General features: G+C 47.7%; 1 protein-coding gene across 3 annotated transcripts in view; it reads right to left on the minus strand.

Moving 5' to 3' along the window:
• Positions 1-23962, minus strand: part of EEPD1 (endonuclease/exonuclease/phosphatase family domain containing 1) — a 204560-nt gene that overhangs the window by 9059 nt on the left and 171539 nt on the right. For all 3 annotated transcript variants that reach the window (XM_045792866.2, XM_045792867.2, XM_045792864.2), the window contains 2 exons: positions 3718-3828; positions 62-196 (listed from right to left, as the gene is read on the minus strand). In XM_045792866.2, coding sequence (XP_045648822.2) covers positions 62-196; positions 3718-3828 — 246 coding nt within the window. The remainder of the gene's footprint in view (positions 1-61; positions 197-3717; positions 3829-23962) is intronic.

A 23962-nucleotide genomic window follows, 5' to 3' on the forward strand; every position in this document is an offset into this window, starting at 1 on the left:
GAAAGGGACTATGTGTTCCCCCCATGTTAGAAGTAGACCTTCACCGCAACGCAAATGGTACCTTGAACCGTGCAAGGTACGGGCTGGGCCCCATCGGCTTCCCATGCCCATTACCAGGCGAACTTTCCTGCGAGGTGCTGTCTCTCAGCTCCACCCCGGCCGCAGCATCCCACAGGAATCCAGAGAACCCAGCCCCCTGCAGGAGAAGAGGAGGTGTCAGTTCGGGGACCAGTCTATTCTGTGGCAGGGCTCAGCCCCAACCTGGGGGAAGAGGCAGGAGAAGCCAGGAGGAGACTGGGGGGCTCTGCACTGGGTCCTGAGATCACATGCACTGGGACGGTTTCTGAAACACAAGCATACCCCAATACCCCGAAAGCCACAACGCATTCCTCCTTGCCTCCTGCCCCCACTTTCCCACGCTGCCAATTTCAGAGTTTTGTGTGCAGCTAGGGTGCTTGGGCTCTTATCTTTTGGGGAGTGAAAGGAGGGGAAGCCCCGACTAAGCAGAGAGTTATCTTTTCAATCATCACATCCCATGAGATAGACATTCACACCCCTGTCCACCAGGCAGGGACTCGGCTGCTCAGAGAGGTTAGCTAACTTCCCTAAAATCCCACAGCTGGTAAACATCAATGCTGAGAAGCAAAGAGAAGACTCCAAAGGGCGGGCTTTGCTCACCGATGAGTTGCAGCTTACAAGCACCAGTCCATAGCACCGAGGGAATCATCCACAAATATTTGCTGGATGGATGGAAGTCAGTGCTAACAGTCCCCACAGTTAAGAACCGGTCAAGGGCACTCTGCAGGTGGACAGGGCCCACACAGGGGCCTGCAGCCCTGGGACAGTGGCCTGTGAGGGCCAGCAGGTGGTGGCAGGAGTGTCCTGAGGCCTGGTGCTAACCGCGGCCATCTCTGGCTGCAGATGGGCCACTCTGAATCTGCCCGATTCTCGCTGCTGTCCCTTCTGGAAAGAGGAAAAAGCTTCCTCTCCGCACTCCATCCCAGCATCCAGAGGCTCGGCTGCTGGAGATTGGCAGTAGGGTCCATGGCATCACGGGAAGGGCCAGCAACACGTACTGCTAAAGGAGAGGAAGGGACTCTGCGCAACCCAAGTGGCCTCTGCTGAGTCCCCAGTGTCCACGCAGGTCCCAGCCCCACACCTTGCTGGGCTCAGCACCCCAGCTAGACCAACTCGTGTTGCGGAGAAGGGAAGGAACGAACAGGGAACTGTGCACACTGTGCACTGCGATTTACAACCACAGGGCTGCCCGCCCTCTGGAGAGAGCCCCAGTTTAAGAACTGGAAGACCCAGAGCTCAGGGCCACCTGTGTCCCTCCACCGGGGGACCATGGAGCCCTCTGTTTTTCTAAACGTATTTCCTTGGGTATAAAGGGACAGAAATGGGATCGGCCCTTTCCTCTTCGGAGGGTCATCTTGCCATTTACTGTTTCTCAAGCAGAGGTGCCCGAGTAACCTTCCTCATGTACCGTGCAGGTGGCCAGCTCTGCTTAGAAACCTTCCTTGGCTCCCCGGTGTGCACCAGCCACAGCCCGAGGAGCCCAGGTAGGCACCTGCCTGTTCAGTCCGCCCTTCACACCTGCTCACCTGTGTGCCCAGCAGCACCGGGCGTTTCTGGGAGCCTCTCCAGAACCCCCCGGACCCAGGTGGCCCCTGGCTCCGGGCGAGCTGCCCCACCCCCACGCGGGGCAGCGGGAGGTCGGGTTAGAGCCAGAGCGCCACCTGGGTGGGGGCCTGACAGCACCGAGTGGCCCCTAGAGCACTTCAGGCAAATCGTCTCGTCTTACAGAGCTCGGTGCTCTCGTCTACCGATGGCCCTCCGGTTGTGGGGCGAGGCCTGGAGGCCTGAACAGAGACGCCTGACGTCATCTCAGGCGTTAGGGAAACGGCAGTTGCTGCTGCCACTTGCCCATGGTTGTCTAGGGCAGATGGAACGTGTGCAGCTTGTAGATACAATTTGTTAAACAGCATTTAAAAGCATTTTAGCTTATCTGTCCAGATTTAAAAGTCAGGAAATTTCACATGAAAATCTAGATACTTGCATCATTTGAGAGACCGAGAGATCGGTCCACACGAGGCCCACCGACCCCCACGGCAACAAGGGCATGACAAGCCAGCCGCAGCCTGCGACAGGCGTGTGGGCTTCCAGTCGGCACAGCCCGGCCAGCCTGCTGCCTCACACGGGCCCCGCCAGGCCCCGGCCCGTGTTTGGTGAACGGGGCATTTCGATGCACATGATCCTTTTAAATCCTACAGCCACCCAGTGATTGATTGAAGGAAAGGGAGATCGCTCGCATTTTAGAGATGGGGGTATTGAGGCCGAGAAGTTGAAGTGTCTTGAACTTGGGTCTCCCTGCAACTGCACACCAACCTCCAACGGCCTTGCCGCCCCAACCTGGAGTAGGGCTTCCCACCTGGTGCCTCCAACAGGCTGGGAGCCCCCGAGGGAGGGGCTCCACCCGCTCAGGAAGGATTCTCGCCCCGGGCTTGCAAGGACTAAAAACGGGCAGGGCTGGGTCCCTGGGTCTGTTTTTCTCTCTGACGTGTATCTGGCATGTGGCACAGTGCCTGGCACGTAGTAACCTTTCTAATGATTTCTCAGTGGATAAATAGTGTTCAATGGACTATGAGAGCCTGGTGAACCTACAAATGTATAAAGTGCCTTTTTTTTTTTTTTTTAAAGGCAAGGTGGTATTTTACTTCTATATGGACTGAGAAGGGACAGCCATGGGCTACAGAGGTAAAGACTAGATACATCCCAATTTGGCTTAATTTCCAGCCTATGGGGAAATGTACACTGGCTGTCACCTATATAGTAACCGTTTACACTCCAAAACATAAGACCCAGAGAAATAGATTAACATCACATTTTTAAGTAGTAGCTTTAAAAAAAAGCTTATTGTCCATAAATGACTGGATACTTTAATCCAGTATGTATTTATCATTCAAAAGCCCCACATCTCAATATCACTCACATAAATGCTGTTCCTATGTGTTTATAAACATGTTAGGTATACTAGAGAAAAAAGTGCAACATGAGTATTTATAGAAGAACTATGTAACGACAGTTTCTGACTCATGATGAACTTTTGGAAGTCTATTTTAAAATCTACAACCCCACTAGTATCAAACATTCCAAGTGAGTAAAAACTGGTCATGAATAGATCTGTAAGAGTGAAACGTACCTCTTCAGCAATTTACCCCCAGCCACAGGGGAAATACCATCGAAAGAACATTCAAAATGAAAATCTGCTCAAAATGTCCACAGAACATTTCCATGCACACAATTTCTACCACTGAAAGCAAATGCTTCGCGTATGAATTAAGCGAATCTGAAGGTTTCAGTCAGTGAACAATGGGCTCTCCACAAACTTGGCAGAAGATGGAACCCTGGAGACGGGATTAACAGGACAAAGGACAGAAATACCCCATTTGCAGCCTTGGCTCCAGACAGGATTTCTCCTCTCCTCCCAACACCCTGAACTCCCATTTCCGTCTGGGCAGCGGTCCATTCCCGATCTAAACATGAAACAGGAACCAGGGCATTTTGAAATGAAGGGCAAAGCGCTAAGAAATGTGCAGAAACACAGAACTGCATCAAGGATGTTGGCAAAGGAAATTTGTAAATGCCTGTGATTAGGGAAAGAGGAGGTTTCAATAAGATGCAGATAAAAATCCAGGTTTTGCAGATGGCGGGTACCTTCTGGAGCTGAGTGGAGGGCATGTCAGCAACAACGGCCTTCCAGCATCCCCGGGGCCCCTTCCACTTGCGGATGTTGGGCAGGATAGGCTGGTTTAGCTCCACACAGAACTGCAAAGACAGAGCACAAGTCAGTGTGTGTTCCTGCCTAAAGCACCCGCGGCTGGCAGCAGCCAGAGGGGCCGGGAAGTGCCCGACCCGGACGCATCGGCCTCATTCAGAGACTTGTCGGAATTTCTCCCTGTGTTCGCAGGGTTTGTGAAGACCCAGAGGACTCAAAAGCCCCACAAATTAAAAAGCGATCTATAAAACACACAATTATCACCCGGGGAAGAGGGCTCCCGGTTCATAGAAATCCATTCTTTTTGTAACATTTTAGTACAAATAGCTCAAAATGAGTTATCAGAATCCGTTATATCCTTGTAAAACCAGTGGTTTCAAGATCCTGGCCGGGGGTGGGGTGGGGGGCTTCAGGGAGGGGGTACAGATCGGTATCAAGTGGGGAGGAAGGAAGAGGAATTCATGGTGTCTTTTCTCCCCAGAACTTAGCTTAGAAGTGGAAAAGCAGACCCCCAGCTTCGCCCTGAACTGCCAGTGTTCGCTTTGTTTCTCTCCGGAGAAGGAAGCCCTACCGCCACGGACGGCTACCGCGCCCTCTGTGTGTTTGCAGAGCCTGCTGCTGTTGGCTTCTGGGTGCTCCGCCAAAATGGCACGAAAACCGTGAAGCCACTGGGTCACCAAGGCAGAAGAAAACTGCCCAGGCCAAGTCAATGAGGAGTTAAAAAACTACGTGCTTCAAAATATGTGGTTCAGTTCCTCCAACTCACGCCTCAGACAGAACCCAGACTCTGGAGGTTGGTTTTCTTGAGGGGTCCCCAGAATGTGTCACGCTTGGGTTTAGTTTTTGAGATGCTCCCACATCTGGTTCTGCCCCTTCCTGGGGACACTGTCTGTCTGTCCCTTTGCTTCATGCACCTGGGAGCAATATCTCTCTCCTCTTTCTCTGCCCGGCCCTACAGGTGAGTTTTCTGGCTTCCTCCAGCATCTTACCCCTCTCTCTTCAACGAGCTACCCTTAAGTAGTCTTCCTTAACTCCTCAGCTTCAGCTTGCACCTCTGTCCCACAGACCCCCAAATCTGTACCTGCAGCTCCGATTTCTCTCTTGAGGTTTGAACAGTATTTTGACAACCCTTTTCCCATTTCCACCTGAAGGTCTCCACGAACCACAAACCCAGCAGACCACAAAGAGACAAGCCCTCGCCCACCCCCATTCCCATCTCAGGTCCTGGCCTCGTCCCTCTGCTTGGCCTCTTCCCCTCCCTCCCGGGTCCCATCACTCACCGGGCCTGGCCCACCCATTCCACTGTCACACGTGTCCAGAGCTCCCTCTCTTCGTTCTCTAGTCCCACGGCCGCGGCCTGTTTCAGAGCCCCATCTTCTCTCGCCTGGGTCACCAGCAGAGCTGTGAAGTTCTCCTGCCTCTGTCATTCAATCCCCCTCCATCTGTCCCTGGATAAGTTGTGATGGCCATGCTGACACACTACCCCTGGGGTTCTTCAAGTGTGGCCCGGGGCCTGGGAACTTCAGCCTTACCTGGGAACTTGTTAGAAATCCTCTGGCCCCATCCTAGACCTACAGGATCAGAATCGCGAGTGAGGTCCCGCGATCTGTTTTTAACAAGCCCTCCAGGTGATTCTGATGCCCGCTAAGGGGAGAGCCACTGCAGCTGCCCCCCCCCCACGCAGGCAGCTCAGGGCTGGGGTGGGGGGTGCAAACAGCTCTCAGCTGTCAGCCCCTCACAGGAACAGCTCCGTGGCACAGAGCTGCATTCCATTTTTTAAATAATTTTTTATTGTTAGTCATCATACAGTACATCCTTAGTTTTTGATGTAGATTTCCAGGATTCATTGTTTGCGTATAACACCCAGCGCTCCACGCAGTATGTGCCCTCCTTAATACCCATCACCAGCCTGTCCCAGTCCCCCACGCCCCTCCCCTCTGAAGCCCTCAGTCTGTTGCATTCCTGGCCCTTCCTGGGAGTGCTCTCAAACGGCCTGTGAGAGGGGAGAGGAGGCAGCCCTCCCTGGGGAAGGGAGGGCAGATGACAGGAGGTCTACTTTAGATATGTGCTGTTCTCGGGGTTCTGCTTTGACAGGTAGACAAATAAGTGTCTGCCTTTTCCTAACTGCAAACAAAAGCAGGGACTGTTCCCAAGTCCCCATTATAAAGCTCACCTGGCACAGAGCAGGGCGGCCAGGGATCCTCTCTGAGCATCTGCTGGTGAACCAGGAAGCTCCAGGGAGGCCGGCACTCCTCAAATCCGTGCATGACACACACTTCTTGCAGCTCATCTCAATAATTGCTTCAATTTGAATCTGACTTTGAGTTTGCCTGAGAAGTGTTCTCTTTGGGATTTGGTCATCGGTGCTTTTACTGGGGCTAAGTGGTTGTGGACGGTGCTGTTGCTAATGGGGCCTTCACCCCAGATGGGTCCCCTTGGCCAGATGGTCCTGGCTGGAAGCCATCCCTGGATGGGAAATGAAGCACTTTGGAAAATGCAGCCGGAATGTACTGACGATAACTTTAGGGATCCAGCGAGGAAATGTACTCCACAAAGGGCCCAATCTCCTGCGGGGGAATCATCTGCTTGCTGAGTGATCATTACAGCCGAATCCGAGAATCATTAGAAAGGAAAGCAGCTCCTAATATCTATCCGGTGCTTCGCTCTTCTCCACGCAGGGAGTCCCGCACCTGGCTGCTCCCCCAAATCTCCCAGGAAGCACCCTGGGGGGAAGGGCTCTCTTTTTCAAAAGCCCCTTCAGGTGATCGGCCAACCAGCCAGATTAGAGAGCCCCAGAGCTTGGGGGACCCCAATATGCTGGGAAGGGCTACATACGGGCGCCACAAATCTCATCGTTCCTAACCCTCACAGGACCTTCAGATACCCGAAGATGGGCGAAGCTGCCGCGCACACTGCACACGCCAGCCCCGCGTAAACACTCCGCACTCCTGGCAATGCCGCTTTGACCGAGAGGGTTAGAACGGGAAGAGGTGGCACGGGCCGACGCCGCTCTCCACGCTTACCGCTCTCCGAGATGACGGCCTTTGGGGCCTCAAGTCTGCTGGTCCAAGTGTGATCACAGGATCATTTGGGAGCTCATTAAACACGCAAATTCTCGGGCCCCACCCAACCGGCTGAATTAGAAACTTGGGACTGGGGCCAGGTGATCTGCATTATAAAAGCCCCTCCAGGTGACTCTGACACAGGGTGAAGTTGGTGTTTTCGGATGAAGGAAAGACATTCTCCTTTCATTTTCTATCTAAAAGCCTTTCTTTCACAGGTAAACTCTTAAGAGATTTAAGGAACCATAATTCCTGAACCTTAAGGGCCATCTACACTTTGGACATCTGAAGCTTTGCCCTTGATAACCTCGCTCAGCCCACAGAGTTAGGTGAGCCCCGTCTACACCGCCTTCTTCAGTAGTTCCTCTGTTTTTGGACACAATTGGCAGCATCGACCTCAGCTGGGAGTCTGTTAGAAATGCAAAGTCACAGGCTCACCTCAGGCCTCCTGCACCGAAACAGGCATTTTCACAGGATCCCGAAGTGATTTACAAGTTCGGCAAGTGTGAGAAGCCTGCTCAGAGCTTTCCTGTCTTGTATACCTCATTCCTATCAGCACCCCCAACCACCCCCATGACGCAGACAGCCTGCCGGTTACTCCTGAGTGAAAGGCAGCACAGAACGCTAAACCAAAATGTGAGTTTACGTTCAAGATTACACAGTGGCTACGTCTGAGGGGACGGTCCGAACTGAGGTCTACCTCCGGCAGCCCTACCTCCCTGCAGGACCGGTGAAATAGCGGGAGCAGGGGGGGCCCCGGCGGAGGCCAGCCGCCTTACTGAAGCCTTACATCCTTTCTCCGAAGAATGTCCCAGGAGAACATAAGCATCCTCTGAGAGCCCTCAAGCTGAACTCTGCCTAAAACTGTTCTACGTAGAACAGTTGGTTCTCAAATTTTCTGCTTCACCCAAGGAGAAGGCAGAAATAATACTCTCCTAGGTAAGAGAGGCTCACCAGGCCAGAAAGGGTGGAAACAGGGAGATGTGCATGACGGGGAAGAAGTCCGTCTCCCAGGTAACTGACCTGCACAGACTACCCCTCGCCAACGTGTTTCTAAAAGACCGGTGGGCAGCTCAGCCCCTGCCTCCATCAAAATCACGCTGGTTCTTAAGACCATAGACTTGTGAACGTCATCCTTTGCCGACTCGGAATCTCGGAGGTTAGGGCCAATCTGGGCTCTTCTCACAAGAGCCCCCAAGCAACTTTAAAATTTGAACAGCTCAGACGAGGCTCGACAATTGCTGATTTTGAACTCAGCCTTCCTAGTTTTCATACCTGTGGTCTAAAAAGACAGTTTTGACTATTCGAAACAAACATACCATTTCGGCTATCGCCCCACACCGTGAAAGCATCTGACTGGCTCTTCTCAGCGGGTCCTGGGAGAGACCACGAAGGGAGCCCGCCCGCAGCATGGTACACGGGAGGCACGCCGCAGATCCTGGCCGAGCCAATGAGTCAAAGGGATGTCTCCCGAGGATCCCGAGCACGGCTTCTCTCTCCCGGGGTAAGTCACGAGAACGACCATGGGCAGGACTTGTTTCTCTAGCCTCAGACCAAATAGGGGTGATATCCTCATTCTTCAGCACCAGCCCCACAACCAGCTGGTCAAGATGGCAGAACACTGGATCAACTCCCTATCCATCCTACCCTTTGGCTGGGCAAGAGGGGGCCTCAAAGTCAGACATTTTAACTCCAATCTACAAGATGCCTGAGGCGCTGGCATTTAGGCACGTCAAGTCCTAAAGGAAAAGAGTCCTTGGGCTCTGTTTTTGATGTGCCGCACCTTGGGTCTGCCCTGGATCAGCTCACTCTGCTTATCTCTGCAGTGACAGAAGGTTCCAAGACTGGAGACCAACCGTGTTTTGTTTGTGGACCTTTGGACTTCTTTCTTCTTTCTATTCCTCCCCATTCCTGAAATGCATATTCCTTACTCATCTGGTCCTGAGTGAGAAACATAAATAGGAAAGGCATTCCAATTTCCCTCGGTGGCCTCTCCAGCCATCACCAAAGTCAGGGATCCCTTCATCGTCCCTGTCTGGTTAAGTTAGAATGAAACCCGGGGCTCTGGGAGCTAGGTATAAAGATGTGTTATAGTGGTGACCGTACAGTTAGCCAGAGATGGAATATCAAGGGTACTGGCTGGCATTTCCAAAGGCAACTCCAAATGGCCACCCTGATCCCTGCTTCTGGATGGTGGGGGAAGGGTGTTTTCACTCAGAACCCTCTGGGTCAAATTTCCAGATAAACTTGCTTTGCTTTGAGTTGCTTGTTTTGCTTGCTTTTCAGAGTGTGGAGGTGACTTCTCCTTGACAATGAGTTTTCCACACGTGAACCCCCATCTCCCCTGCGCACTCAGTGGCTGCTATTGAGAACGCAGTATATGGTGACTAAAGCAGCACAGGTGAGCTCTCCTTTAAGAAGATAAATTGCCATCATCAAATAAAGATGTCCTTGTTTTTAGACCATGCGAGGTCAAGAGACCGAAACTTCATTTGAATACTATAGAAACCGGAGCAAATAACAGAGACAACATTTTTGTAATGTTGATAGTAAGCAAGGGCTTATCATTTGCCAGGATCTTCAAGGGCGGAAATGTTACAGACAATAATAGAAGCCAGTACATCTATGGGCATCGGTGAAGGATCACATTTAGAGTGAAACCAAAGATTGGTTAAGGTCATTAAAAAATGTCCGCGTACTCAGAGAAAACACCAATGCAAAAGCAAAGTACATCTGAGTGCCAACTAAATATTAACCATGTTTGGCCTTCTAAGTATAACAAGTCTATTACAAAGTTTTCCTGGGATATTTAGACTTTAAAATGTTGATATTTTGAAGGCCTACAGGGTAGCTGTGTCCTCAGTTCTGTTGCTTGGTTGAACTAGGAGCTAAGTGCCTTCACGGTTCTCAGAGGTCTTATTGGCCCTGGCGCACCTCTCTGCAGAGCAGGGGCCCACACACGGCGTGTAACATGGACATAAAGCAAAAGCGAAAAGTCTTTAAACTCTCTTTCTGCCTCAATCTGTCCAAAAGAGAAAAAATTTACTCGTCAGCTTATGCCCTATGTTCCCACAGAGCCAGGACCATCATAGAAGAGAGAAGCCCCGGTCTTAGGTCAGTGCAAACACAGGCACGTATCCAGGTGCAACGTGGGACAGCGATGTGATGGGGGGGGACTCCAGGGCACTGAGCCCCTCTCCCAATACAGCTACGGCACTGCCTATCATGCCCTTTCCTAGAGGGCCACAAGTCCGCGGAGGGAGGGAGTTCAGGTCATTCTCTCTGCTCCTGGAGGGCTCACTGAGCAACCACCATTTTCCATTATTGAAAGAAAGAACTGGGCTTGTTTCCTCCTAGTTTTGGAAGTTTCCTCAGCGGGCCACATTCCTCTGGTGGGCTGGAAGAAGAGGAGGAGCTTTGGGACCTTGGGTCTCAGTCTCCCCATCTATAAAGTGTAGGGATGAGAGGAGATGACCCCACCACCCAAGGGTATTTCCAGCTCCAAAACTGTATGATTCTAGAACTCCGGGAGGAGAGGGTGAGAGAAGAGGGAAAGGCAGAGAAGGGACGGGTGAGGGAAGTGTAAAGACGAGAGAGGGAATACAAGATTCTCACAAACACTAAAACTCCTTTCTCCCTCTTTCTCTGGGATAATTGCTGCATGAACTCCGTGAAGAAGCTGATTGTGTTGACAGGACATTGGGCGAACTTTCCAAAGGCTTTACCCCATGCAGGGAGAGTGGATTCCACTCTTCCAAAAATGGCATCAGCTTCCCTTCATGTCGCCTAGGCCCCACCCAAAGTCCCCTCGCTAAACTGCCCGGAATAAGAGCATAGTTTTAATACGCAGTAATTCTAATAGGTAAGGTTTGGCTACATCCAACAACAGTAAGAAACACAGGTGGCCAACACTCTACCAGCGGGTCTGCTTCTGAATGCTGTATAAAATATAGAGCCAGAGGAAAGCAATGGGGAGGGCAGGGAACCAGCATTTTTTAAGTGCCAATTATGTATCAGGCACTTTTCACAGATTATCACATTTAATCCTAATGATAACCCCGTGAGGCAGGTAATGGTACTCCCACGTGACACGTGAGCAAACCGGCGCTCGGAGAAGTAACCGGCCAAGGTCACTGGCTGCCAGCAAGCGGGCCAGGCCGGGTGAGAACGCAGGTGCGGCCAGCTCCCATGCTGAAACGCACAGAGCAGAGAAAGCTCAGAAAACCAACCCCGCGACCGAGCCACGGGACGGCGTGTGCGCGCATGCGCTGCGCCACGGGCGTCCCAAAGCCGGGTTCTCCGTACCTCAGACCCGCGCAGCCCCCGCCGTGCTAAAGGCAGTTCCATCACCACTGCACCAGGGGGCCTGGTGCCACAGCAGTTCCGGAGAGGTCCGCGCGTCAGAGCACAGCCTCCCTCCTGGTGGAGACCAGGGCCTGGCACCGCAAGTCCGTTCTGTCACTTCTCCGCAAGCGCTCAGTGCGCGGTAAGGCAGCCCCTGCTCTAAACTCGGAGCCCTCCCTCCATCATCCGTGGAGGAGGCAGTGGGCTTCCAGCCCCTTCATCGCGCTCTGCGGGGGGGGGACGGCACACTTCCAGAGCAGCTCCATGAACGCCCGCTTCCCGTGGGGACCCGAAAGGGATTCTGGGTGACTGTCATCCTTGTTTAAACATTCTTATCATGCTGAGGAGGACAAGGAGCAAACAAAGAGGCGTCTCCGCAGCCTCCACCACCAGCTAATCATTAGCTGCTTTTACAGAGTCAAGGGAAGGGACACCCACACGCCGCTGGTTCTGGTAGCCTCTCCTCTCGGTTCCCAAGAGTTACTTATCATGTGTTTCCTGAACAAGATGGTTCAAAAGAAGAGAAGGCGGGGGGGAACCTTTCAAGGGTAACTGACATTCTTCTGCAGGGGGAACAGTAAAGTGGAGAGCAGAGAGAGGGGGAGATTTCGTGGAGGTGAAAGCTAGGTTGGGAGGGGAGGGAGCCACAGGGCCACTGTCCTCCCCACTGTCCTCATGAGCCCTCACTGTCGCCCTTCAGGGCCACTGCCAAAGGTTCCTTTCTTCTCCAAAGCTCTTTGGATGTGAAGACTCTTAATCTCAGATGGGAGTGAAAACTGGGATAGTTTTGTGGCAGTTTTTTTCTCTTCTAAGTCAAGGCTTATGTCAGGATATAAATGAACACAAGCTCATTACAGGAGAACTTGTAAAGCTGAGAACCACAGAATGCCACCATGCCACAGTGAGCCACCGCTAACCTTTTATGGTTTTCCTCGCAGGCTGTTTCCTATGGATTTCATCAATACAGCTGTGTATTCATACAGACACACGCGGCCGTGTTCTGTTCTTCCTGCTTACCACTGTGCCACACTATTACAGACCCTTCTAAATCCACTCCCCGGGCCTTCTCACATGCTATTATATGGACATGGCATGCCATCCACCGTGCTGGATGTTTCTTTGGTTGGAAGAAATTTCTGCTTTTTTGAGGCTCATTTTGTTTCACTTATAAACATCCTAAAAACACCTAACAAAGTAGTTGTAAGACCAATTCTATCCTCACCTGCTCAAAGTGCTATCATTCACAGGTTTAAATAAAAATCCTAAGTTAGCGTTTACAATGAAAACGTCTTCATTTCTGAAAATAAATCAGGAAGTCTTTGCTTATTTAAATATACATTCCTGTGATAGCAGCCCAGGGCCTAGAGTGTGAATGACCACAGATATTAAGCCCTTGGAATGTACAATCAGAGAGGAAGTGACACTTTCTTTTTTTAACTCCCTGATATAAGAAATAAGAGTCTTCATAAATAGTTCAGTTTCTTTGACCTTCAGATAAACCACTTTCACCTTTATTTTTTTTTTCCCTCTAGCTTTGCTTTTTAACAAAATGTCTCTTTAGAGAATTTGTCCTGCTGTCCATCTATCCTGTGTGGACCCTCAGGTGTGCACAAAAGGTGGGGGGATCACAGGGCCAGAAATCGGTGGGATGTCTACTCCACTCTGGTGCCTTAAAGCTGTGATGTTAAGTGGGGTCATGTTCATTATTTAAGGGTGAGCTTAGGAACAGGACTCTATAGAAAGGCTGCACAGATCCAGACTTTGGCTCTGCCACTTACTTTGGGCAAATGACTACTCACCTGCTCTGTGCCTCAGTTTCCTCATGGGTAACAAGAGGATACAAACTGTTCCCACCTCACCAGTTTGATATTTCTAAAGCAGGTAGCACAAGACTTGGCATACAGCAAGCCTCCTACGTGTTCTTGTGGTTGTTATACAGATCGGGCCACTCTGTCAGGACAAGGCCACGGGAAGAGGATCCCTGCCTTCAACTTGCCACACCTGATGGCACAATGCCCCAAACTCAGCAGCTGAGGAAGTGAGCAGGGCTGCAGCCAGGAGCCAGCACGCTGCAAACCGGGAGTTAGAAACCCCTGAAATACAACACTGCGGACATGGACAGAAAGACGGGAAACTGTTGCTAATATTCTTGTCTGGTGAGGAGGAGAGACAATTCATGCAATTATTCAGTACAAACTTAACAAGCATTAACTACATGGGGATCCTGGGCCAGGCTCTGGAGCTATAATGGTGAGCAACAGACACATGGTCCCCTGCCCTCCCTGAGCTTGGAGTCTGTGGATGAAGGGTGGGAGGGTGGTGATGTAAGCACACTTAAAAAAAAAAATTATATTAAAGATACTTTTACTGAGGTCCCTCTAGTGCCAAGTATTTAACACATAAATTTATTTCATTCTCACAACAGCTTCCTAAGGTAGATATTATTATGATCTTCATTTGATAGATGAGAAAACAGAGGCACAGAGAGGCTAATTAACTTGCCCAAGAACACATAGCCAGTAAGGGGCAGAGCCAGCATTTGAACCTAGGCAGTCCAACTCCAGAACCCATGCTCTGTGTATAGCCTTCTGTCTCTGTAGGCACAGTTATTAATCAAATAATCATCCAAACATAAAGCTGCGGCTGAAACTTGGTCCACGAAGGAGTGGTTCAAGGAGCCTGTGGCATCCATGGTGGCAATGGGGGTAGTGACGAGGGGAGTTCGGCTTAGTCAGGGAAGGCTTCCCTGAAGAGGTGATGCTTGAGCTCAGAACTCAAGGATGAGACAGAGTTAATTGGGCAAAGAGGAGAGGAGAGCAACCCAGGCAGTGGGACAGCATGTGCAAAGGGCCGGTGGTGGGACAGACATGGAGAACTTGTAGGACAGAAAGATCAGTGTGGCTGCAGCACAGATGGTGAGCGGCAGATGGCGAGATGAGCTTAAAGGAACGTCCGAGGCCCTGCCTGCCCTGCAAGGAGTTTGTTCCTTATCTTACGAGAATCCTAAAATTAATGAAGGGCACAAACAACAGATCTGCATTTTTAAAAAGGCCCTCGAGCTGCAGTGTACAGTGCAGGCTGGAGAAGGGCCAGATCAGTTAGGTAGTGCAGTAAGATATGAGATGGTTTGACTAAAAGGAGAGCAGTGGACAAGTTTGACAGATAATCACGGAACAAGCATAACTTGGCTCCCAAGAAATGAAAACAGGCACTCAAACCGATACTCGGATGTGAATGTTCACAGCAGCACCCTTCACAACAGCCCAAAGATAAAAACGACTCACATGCCCATCAACCAAAGAATGAAACACGAAACGTGCTACATCCATAGACTGCAACAGCAGGGACCCACAACAAGGAATGGCATAGTAACACCTGTCTGCCATGCATGAACCTCAAAAATAATATACTGAGGGAAAAGGCCAGACACAAAAGGTGCCATGTTGTATGATTCCATTTATATGCGATGCCCAGAATAGGCAGATCCATAGAGACAGAAAGCGGACTGGCGGTTGCCAGGGGCCAGCGGAAGGGAGAAGGAGGAGTGACTCCTTATGGGGTACTGGGTTTCCTTTTTGATGATGAAAATGTCTTGGAACTAGACAGAGGTGATGGTTGCCCGACACTGTGAACGTACTAAATGCCACCGCATCGTGAGCTTTCAAATGAGCTCTGCAATGGTTAATTTTATGGTATGTGAATTTTACGTTCGTAATAAAGAAAGTGCTTTGGACAATGGGTTGGATGTTGAAGGTAATGCAGAAGAACCACTCTGTTCATTCAACAAACACCAGGCGCAACCCCAGGCGAGGGCCGTCATAGAGCCCTCCACCCCGCAGGGAACAGGGGGTCAGTGCCGGCCCCCGGGAGGCCACCTAGGGATGGAGGTGACTCGTGTTCTCACCACACGGTTACTGAGCACCTGGAAGAGGAGCACAGCACCCAGTAATTCCTGGAATAGAGGCTCTCAGGAGCTCAAAAAAGACAGTTTTAGGGCAAATAAATACTTTGTCCCAAATTAGGCATTAAACGTGTGAGTAATGATTGAAACTAATTATTCTAAGTGGAAGCAGGTCTGAAAATAGCAATGAATTTTGTAGGATTTTGTGGCTATTTTGGGAGAGTGTAGGAAAGCTTACAGGCCGAGTGAAACACCCCACGTCGGAGCAGAGACACTGGGATGGCCACGCCACGGTTTGCTCTCAAGATGCCATTCCACGGGTGCTACCATTTTCACGTCACTGAAGAAACATGCCAACGACTAGGGTTGACAGCACAGAGTTTCATTCGGTCCTTCCCAATGAAATGCTGAACCCAAATTTCGATAGGAAATGTGATCCATATATGTTAGAACATTTTACTTATAAGCAAAAAGGCATCGGCCCCAAGCTTGTAAGATGACAATCACATTTCCTAAGACAAATCATGTTGGTGTAGCCAATGATAGCTCTTCCTTTCCAGAATCTGCCCTTTTTGATATTTTCAGGTGAACAGGCTCAAAGAATGGGCAAGATGGGTATAGCTCAGGAAGAGTGTCTCTAAATACATACAATTTACTAATAAGAGTATTTTTGCTTCTGAGGTTTCAAATATGGCAACAGAAAGGGTAGGGACACAGAAATGGAAGATGGGAGGAGAGAAAAAGCCAAGACAAGAGCGTAGGAGACCGTTATTTAGATACTTAAATCCAAAGAAAATAACCCAAAGAGAAGCAGAACAAAGCCACGGTGTACATTAGCTCCCCATCTCTACCCTCCTACGAGTACACCCACATCTTTTTTTCAGCCCCAGAGATAGATTTTCTCAGTCCCTAAACACCAACGACTCAGTTCACTCTTAGACTCAGTTTAGGCTGCAAGGCTCCCAGCCCTTCCCTGTGTGCTCCTGCGAAGAAGCCAGAGTTATTTAGGAACCGTCACATTAAACAAAATTAGTTCTTATGGACCCTCAGGGAAATTGCTCTGGCTGCCATTTTTCTTATAAAACGCCAGCCTTCAGCTATTCCAAATGGTGTTTTTGCAGCCTGCCGTCCTTAGCAGCAATAATCATAAAAATAAAGACTTCAAAGCTGTGGGTGAAAGTATTACTGATTCATGACTTATTTTATTTTGATTTGCATTATGCCAAATCCTACACTTTCAAACCTTCATATTTCCTAAATTATTTCAGGGCAAACCACATCTATTTGATTGTTCTTTTCTGAGTGGGCCGCAAGGGATGGAGAGACGGCGATTTGTCACCCCCAGGCAATTTCTGGCAGCAAGAACTCTAGGTGGCTGTTCGTGAAATAGCATTCTCATTTTGGAGAATGTCCTGAGACTCATCACTTCTCAGTTTTCTGTGCTAATGGGAGAAATGGAAAGCCAAATCCCCAAACTCTTTTAGTCAACCTCTCCTCCCATTATATTTTTGGCCAGAGGCACTTAAAAATAGCCTAACTGCCTGAGGTTAGCTTGATAGGCTCTCCAGCTCCTTTCAAGCTACTGGGAGTGGGGCGAGTAAAAAGCAAACAGGGCAGAGAGAAGTGGTACAGAAATGCAGTTGCACACCAGGCAAGGGCCATGTCAGCGTCCTGCAGGACGCCAAGAGACGTCCATGTTAATGAGCTGGAACCAAAACAGCGCTTGTGTACTAAACAGCTCCCGCGAGCCAAACCCTACCGCTGGTCTTTACACACACGTCGCCTGATAAGACCCACCCCATGGCTGGAGAAATGAGGAGTGTGGGGCTGGAGGGGTTAAGATCGCCCAGAGGGCAAGGGGCTGAGCCAGGACCCAAGTCCCTGTCAATCTGACCCCACTATGCCCTTCAGCTTCCTGATGAAGCAAGAACGAGGAGAGGAGTCACATGATCTACCTTGCGCCTTAGAAGGGTTATATCATACTATAAATGAAGGGCGAAAACAAAATTCGACTATGGAGACCAAATAATCCTTTTCTATGTTTCAATTTTTCTCTCTTCTTTCAACTTTTCTAGAAATCCCACTTTTCTAGCCATTGTAAAAATACTGATCAACCGGCTTGAACTTTATCCAGGAAGAAGACGTGCCAGTGCGTGCGTGTACACACGTTGCATTTTTTTCATAAATAAAAGCAAATTAAGTGCTGTACTAAATTAAACACCAAAAACAATATTAAAAAATGTCCCTGCCACATCCTGAAATGGAGCCTAAAAATACTTGTTACTTTTTCCCCTCTTATTCACAAATATAGCCACTACAGACTAAGTGCATAACAGGGATTCTGGGTAATGAGAAATAAAATGAACAATCGATATGTAGCAATTTATTCTTCAACTAGAGGTTTCAGCCAGGTGGAGACAGGAAGGGAAGACAAGTCTTGCCTGATGGGGAAGATTAGCAGTAATACAAAACTACAGTCTCATGATTTTGTAATCAGGGGCGGAAGGCTTTAATCCACCCTCACTGCTCCTACCCCCATGTCTGGAACTGGTGCAAATGCTGGAAATTCAGGCCAAAAACCAGAGCTTGTCACTTTCCTTTCCAAGTTCAGCTCTTTGGCGTTTAATGCTGGGGATCTTGCTTTAGTCCTGGGCACTTCTGATTCCTGTGGATCCCCAGGGCTGGACACATCAGGAAGGTGCTCTGTGTCTCAATAATGACACTACAGAGCCACTTAAATAAATCTCTTGCCTGGCTACTGGTGCAGGAAGCCACTGACAGATAACTAGGGGAGCAGGTAATTTTAGAATAATTCATATATGGGGAGCTGCTTTGTTTTCTCTGGCTGTCTTCTTCCAACCTAATTAATTCTGCCTGTGAAAATCAGTCTGCATGTCATGGATGAGAGTTAGGTGGGACAGGCTGGGGTCGAGGCAAGGTGTGCCAGGCAGCACGGTCAGAATGTGGAGGAGAAACCAAGTCTAGGATCTAGAAAGGGGTCTTGGACTGTGTTCCTAAGAGATGTCGGTACACTTTTCTGAAATTCTACCAAGATAGATCAAAATCTCTGAAAGCAGGTTGGATATTTTCCCAGAAGTTTGGAATCTTGTTAAGGCCCAAGCTCACCATTTCAATGCCTCCTAGGTTAATAAAAATATATTTTTTTTTTATCAGCTGTAGGAATTACTCATTCTAAATGGGTAGTTAACAATTTGACAGATTTCTCCACTGAATTAATTCTGACAAAGCAAGCCCTAGTGACCAGCTCAATCAGGATAATTTTACCCACTGAGAACACCCAGCATAAATGTTTTTAGCAACTGAGCAAAAGAGTTTTACCTGTCTGCCCTTCTGTTTCATTTAAAATGACAAAAAAACCCACACTAGCTTGCTAAGTACAAAGTCATGCTCTCAAGAAATGAATGAATGAATCATTCGTGAAAGTCTCAGAATTCTCTAAAAAAGTGAATTGAAAGTTCTCTCTCAGCACCAACTCATTGTTAGCATTTCCTGATAACAGAAGCATTTGAGGGTGGACTAAATAAGACAGGAAGTTGCATGTAACTCCTGTCACCATGGCAATGTGCGTGTTTGTACAAGGTGGTGGCTACATGTAACAATTTTGAAGGGAATGCAGTGAGTCCAGCACGTTTTCTCTCTGTTGAGAAGCAAGATAGAGTCAAGAGACTAACAAGGTCAGAGGGGAAAGTGCTCAGGATATACGTAAGGGCAAGCCTTTCCAGTATTGAAAAAAACCCCAGAGCAAGCCTCTTCCCCTCCTCCAAGCCAGCAAATAGTGCAGGACAGCAGTTTTCAAACATTTTGGCCATGACTCATAGCAGTAAATAAATTGTTATACGGCAATCTGGTATATTCTATTTGTCTGCCTGCCAACTGTGTATGTATGCATGTAGTATGTATGTATCCACATATCCATCTATCTATCCAGTCATCCATCCACCCACTCACTCATCCATCCATCCATTTGTGTGTGTGTGTGTGTGTGTGTGTGTGTGTGTATTATAATGATGCCAATAAGAAAATGACGCTAAATGGTAACCTGAATCCACGGGAATGAAGGAAGTAAACTGGAAATGGTAAATAAGAAGGTTAATGCAGTTAATACTATAAGTAGATAATTGTTCTCCTTTCTTCTCTCATCATCTTCTTCAAAAGACATACAAGCATATAAAGTAATGAGTATAATAATTTATAGCTGGGTCTGTAGTATAGTAGTTCGACGTAACATGTGTAACAACAACTCAGAAGGGGGAAGAGGGAATACAACTATACAGGAGTAATGTGTTTATCTCTCATTGGAATTAAGTTAGTACAAATCTGGAAAAAGTTAGTATAAATCTGATAAATTAAGATTTATATGGTAAACTCAACAGCAACTCCAAGGAAAATAACTCAAAAAGCAGAGTGAAAAAAATCATTATGGAAATTAAAATGTTACCCTAGAAAATATTCACTTAATGCAAAAGAAAGCAATAAAAGAGGAGAAAAGGGACAAAAAAAGACGTAAGATTTAGAAAATGAGAAGTAAAATGAGATCTGTAAACTCAACTGTATCAATAATAACATTAAATGTGAATGGATTAAATAACCCAATCAAAAGTCAGAGACTGTCAAATTGGGTAAAAAACAATATCCAACTATATGCTGGGTACAAGAGATAGACTTAAGATTAAACGATACAAGTAGATTGAAAGTAAAAAGATTAAAAAAAACACATCATGCCAACAGTAACCATAAGGAAACTGGAATGATTAAACTAATATTAGAAAAGTAGACTTTAAAATTAAAGCTGTTACTAGAGATAAAGAGGGACATTTTATAATAATAAAAGGGTCATTCAATCAGAAAGACATAACCATTATATAAATATATATGCACTGAATAACAGAGCCCCCAAAATACATGAGACAAAAACTGACAGAATTGAAAGAAGGAACAATAGTTGGGGACTTCAATACCCCACTTTCAATAATGGTTAGAACAAACAGAAAATTAACAGAAAATAAAAGACTTCAGCAATAATATAAGCCAAACAGACCTATAAACATTTATAGAACACTCAACCAAACAACAGCAGAATACACTTTCTTCACAAGTATACATGGAACATTCTCCAGAATAGATCATATTCTAGGCCATAAAACAAGCTTTGATGCATTTAAAAGGACCAAAGTCAAGTAAAGCATGTTCCTTGACCACTGTGGAATAGAAAAAAATTAGAAGTCAGTAACAGAAAGAATTTTGGGAAATCCACAAAAGAGTGGAAATTAAACACACTTGTAAATTCCCAATGGGAAGAAAGAAGAAGAAATCACAAGGGAAACTAAAAAAACTTTGAGACAAATGAAAATGAAGATGCAACATACCAAAACTTATGGGAGTCATCTAAGCAGTGCTTAGAAGAGAATTTTTAGCTGTAGATGCTTATCTTAGTAAAGAAGAAAGCTCTCAAATCAATAGCCTAAGCTTCCACTTGAAGATACTGGGGAGGGGGGAGAGTAAATTAAACCCAAATTAAGGAGAATGAAAGAAACAAGAAAGATCAGAGCAGAAATGAATGAAATAGAAGAAAAAAAAAAAACAGAGAAAATCAACAAACTCAAAAGGTCTTTGAAAAGCCCAACAAAAAATGAGAAACCTTAAGCTAGACTGACCAAGAAAAAAAAAAAAAAGAGAGAAGACTCATGATATCCCCCCAAAAATCTCCTGTCTGAACTCTAGCTGCATGCACAGGCCGGGCAAGGCGATCAGGGGAAAAGCCAAACGGATGTGGATCTCACCCAGGGCTGGCTCCTTCTGCCCAGGGTTGATGGCTCTCCCGTGTCTACCTGCTTTTGGTAGCTCTCAGTGCTTTCAAATAGCTGTCTGCATTTTACCCAGAGTTGATCATTGTTATTGGAGCGAAGGTTTTACTGATATAAGCTATGCTGCCATTTCCAGAACTGGAGCCTTCCAGATGCCCTCTTGAAGAGGAAAGAGGGCATCACAACCCAAGAGTCAGCACAGGAAAAACATTAACATGGACACACTATGTTTGAATCATGGACTAGACCAGCCCATCATTTATAAGCCACGATAAGAGGCCAGGCAAACTCTCTCTAGTTGATGATAATACAATTCGTAGCAAAACATGGAGAGTGGTGATTTGTCAAGGCCCCCTCCACTTTGAAGCCTGAATGAAATTATCTTTCTGCTCTTGGTATAGGCCTCGTGTTGGCCTCTGCCTGAGCTTGCAATCCACATGGGTATGAGAAGATTTCTCCTTTTTTCCTCTATAAATACAGAATCAATTAGGAGATGAAGAAATAATGAATTTAGAGGATGAAGGCAAAGTAATGGAACCATCAAGAAGAACGGCCCCAGGGACAACCCATCACAGGTGGAAGGCGGCAGCGGGTTCAGACTTACCTAGACAACACAAGCTTCAGATATGATTTCTTTCCTTTATCCATTCCCAGATTCCTAGCATTGTATCTAAATGGCTTCAAAATGTTATGAAATATTTGTTAACATAAAATCATTAGGTATTCATTACCAAAACAGAAAGAGTTATACAGAAATTACCAAAATGGATAACTGCCTATAAGATTTTTAAGTTCTATATAAAATTAGTTCATAATTTTTTAAAAAGCAAAAAAAACCCCAAAAAACAAAAAACGTTTCAATAAATGCTTTAGGTTAGAAGCTGGCTAGGGTAAGCCATGATTTAGTAGATGAACTGGGCCAGGGGCCAGGATCCTAAGGGTTCAGGATCACTGAGGAAGGATGAAGGCTGACCATGTAAGGTACAAGAAACTCCAAGTACAGGAAAGCAGAGAAATAGGACATGAGCAAAGAGGAAAGTAGGACAAGAGGCCAGACACTGCAGGTTTGGGGACTGCTACCACAGGTTGCTTAACCCCTCCCTTCCCACAGAGCACTGAACTGCCATTCGTTATTCATAGTTACAAAGCATGATATGACACGCTTATTATTTTCTGTTTCTATGGGTCATTTTCTTAAGATACACTTCCAGGAATGGGATCGCTGGCCAAAGGGTAGGGGCATCTCAAAGCTGATAAAACACGCTGCCAGGAGCTTAAGGAAGAAGAGCGCCTCATCACCAGCCCCGCCGGCAATGAATGGGGACCCCGGCTTCACCGTCACGTCAACATTCTATGCTGTTGTTTAAAAAACTTTGCTAATGTAATCAATTTAAAAGAATCTCTTGCTTAATTCGGGTCTCTTTGATAGTTAAGGAAGCTAAAGGGGATTTAAGAGCCATATTTGGAGCTCTACTTTTTGCTCACTTCAAATAAAAGCTTTCATAAAGAAAGAAAGGTAGTGGGAGCTCCTAAAAATACACGATATCTTGGTGATTCTAAAAGAATAAAGAGAAAACACATTTTTTTTAATGAACTGTGAAGCCTGGCCCATAATTCACTAAGATGTTCCATTTTCTGGCAGCTGAGGTGCTGGGGGGACCCCAGCCAAAAGCCCTTTCCAGAACGGTGGTGGGGTCCAAGTGTGCAGTTGGCAAAGCAGAGCTGGTGAGGGGGTGGCTGTGGCCGCCCGGCCCGGCGGTGAGCCTGAGCCAGACTCCACAGAGCCAACAGGGGGAGCCTGACCTTCACAGGGGTCTCCGTTTCTCCTTCCTGGTAGGTAACCAGCTGCCTGCTGGAAGGGATGTGGCCGGAAACATGATTACAATGAGTTTAATCATGCTTAGACACTGATCTGGCTCAACCCACTTAAGAAAAAGGAAAGAAAAGTAACAGACACATGAATACTGACCATTCAAGATGGCATTTGAATTAGGCTCAGAGTACACGAAGGACCAGGCATGGGAGAAAAAATAAACCAAGGGAGCTGGAGAATCTCATTCTGATATTTTTAAATGAAGACAGAGTGCTATTTTTTAAAAGGTATTTTTAAGTAGACTTTATGTGAAGATTCCTGAAGCTATTCATGTTGACACTGAGCCTGCGTGGAGGGTGTGTCTGCTGCATGTTCTCTAGTGCCCCCCCTTGCAGGCCCTTGGGCCCCCGCAGCCCTCACACCACTCCCAGATGCTCTCCTGGTCCTGTCCACAGCCGGAGCCCTGAACCTCCAACCGCCTCGTCCTCCAATCCCCAGCCCACATTCTCTGCTCCCCTGCTGGACCAAAGGGGGCACAGGGAGACAAACACTATGTGCCTGTGTCTGTTTCAAGACGAGTCATACTGTGAAAAGACCTGAGTCTCAGCTCTCCATCACCTGGCCGGGAACTGACCCTCTGGGTCAGCTCCCACTCCTGGAAGATAGAAGCTTCCACAAAGTCTGCAAAAGCTAATGTCCGGATTAAATGGGATCATGGGAGACAGGCAGCGGCCGTATTGAAGGGAGCTCTGGAATGCAGCCCCTCCACTGGGGTCACTCCTGGTTCCGTAACAACTGCTATGGGTCCTGGGTCAAGGGGACACTTCAGCTCCTTCGGCCTCCATGTCCTGTCTGCAAGATGACAGGGTTAGATTCCACAGTTTGAACAGTTTCCCTCAGCTCCGGCATTCTGAGATTCTATATACGCCATTCGAACGTATTTATAGAGCTTTATCCCCCTTGGTATACAGCACAACTCAGGCACAGTGTTAAGTGCTCAATTGCTGCACGAACTAAATTAACTGGACGTCCAAATCCTAGTGAAAAACCCTCCAAAAGCATGTAATGTTGGAGCTAAGGCTTCTGTGTGCACCTGGGCACGTGCTCGGGAAAGCTGCTCACCAGCTATAGCTACAAGCACCCAGCACCCTTAGGTTATCCACACACACCGACGTGACTACTATTTACCCCCTATTTCCTTCTGGAAGTTCCCAGGAAGCTACTAACTTCAAATCACTA

The sequence above is a fragment of the Ursus americanus genome, chromosome 3 (assembly GCF_024610735.1).
Source record: "Ursus americanus isolate L20-20 chromosome 3, mUrsAme1.1.p, whole genome shotgun sequence".
Taxonomy (NCBI): domain Eukaryota; kingdom Metazoa; phylum Chordata; class Mammalia; order Carnivora; family Ursidae; genus Ursus; species Ursus americanus.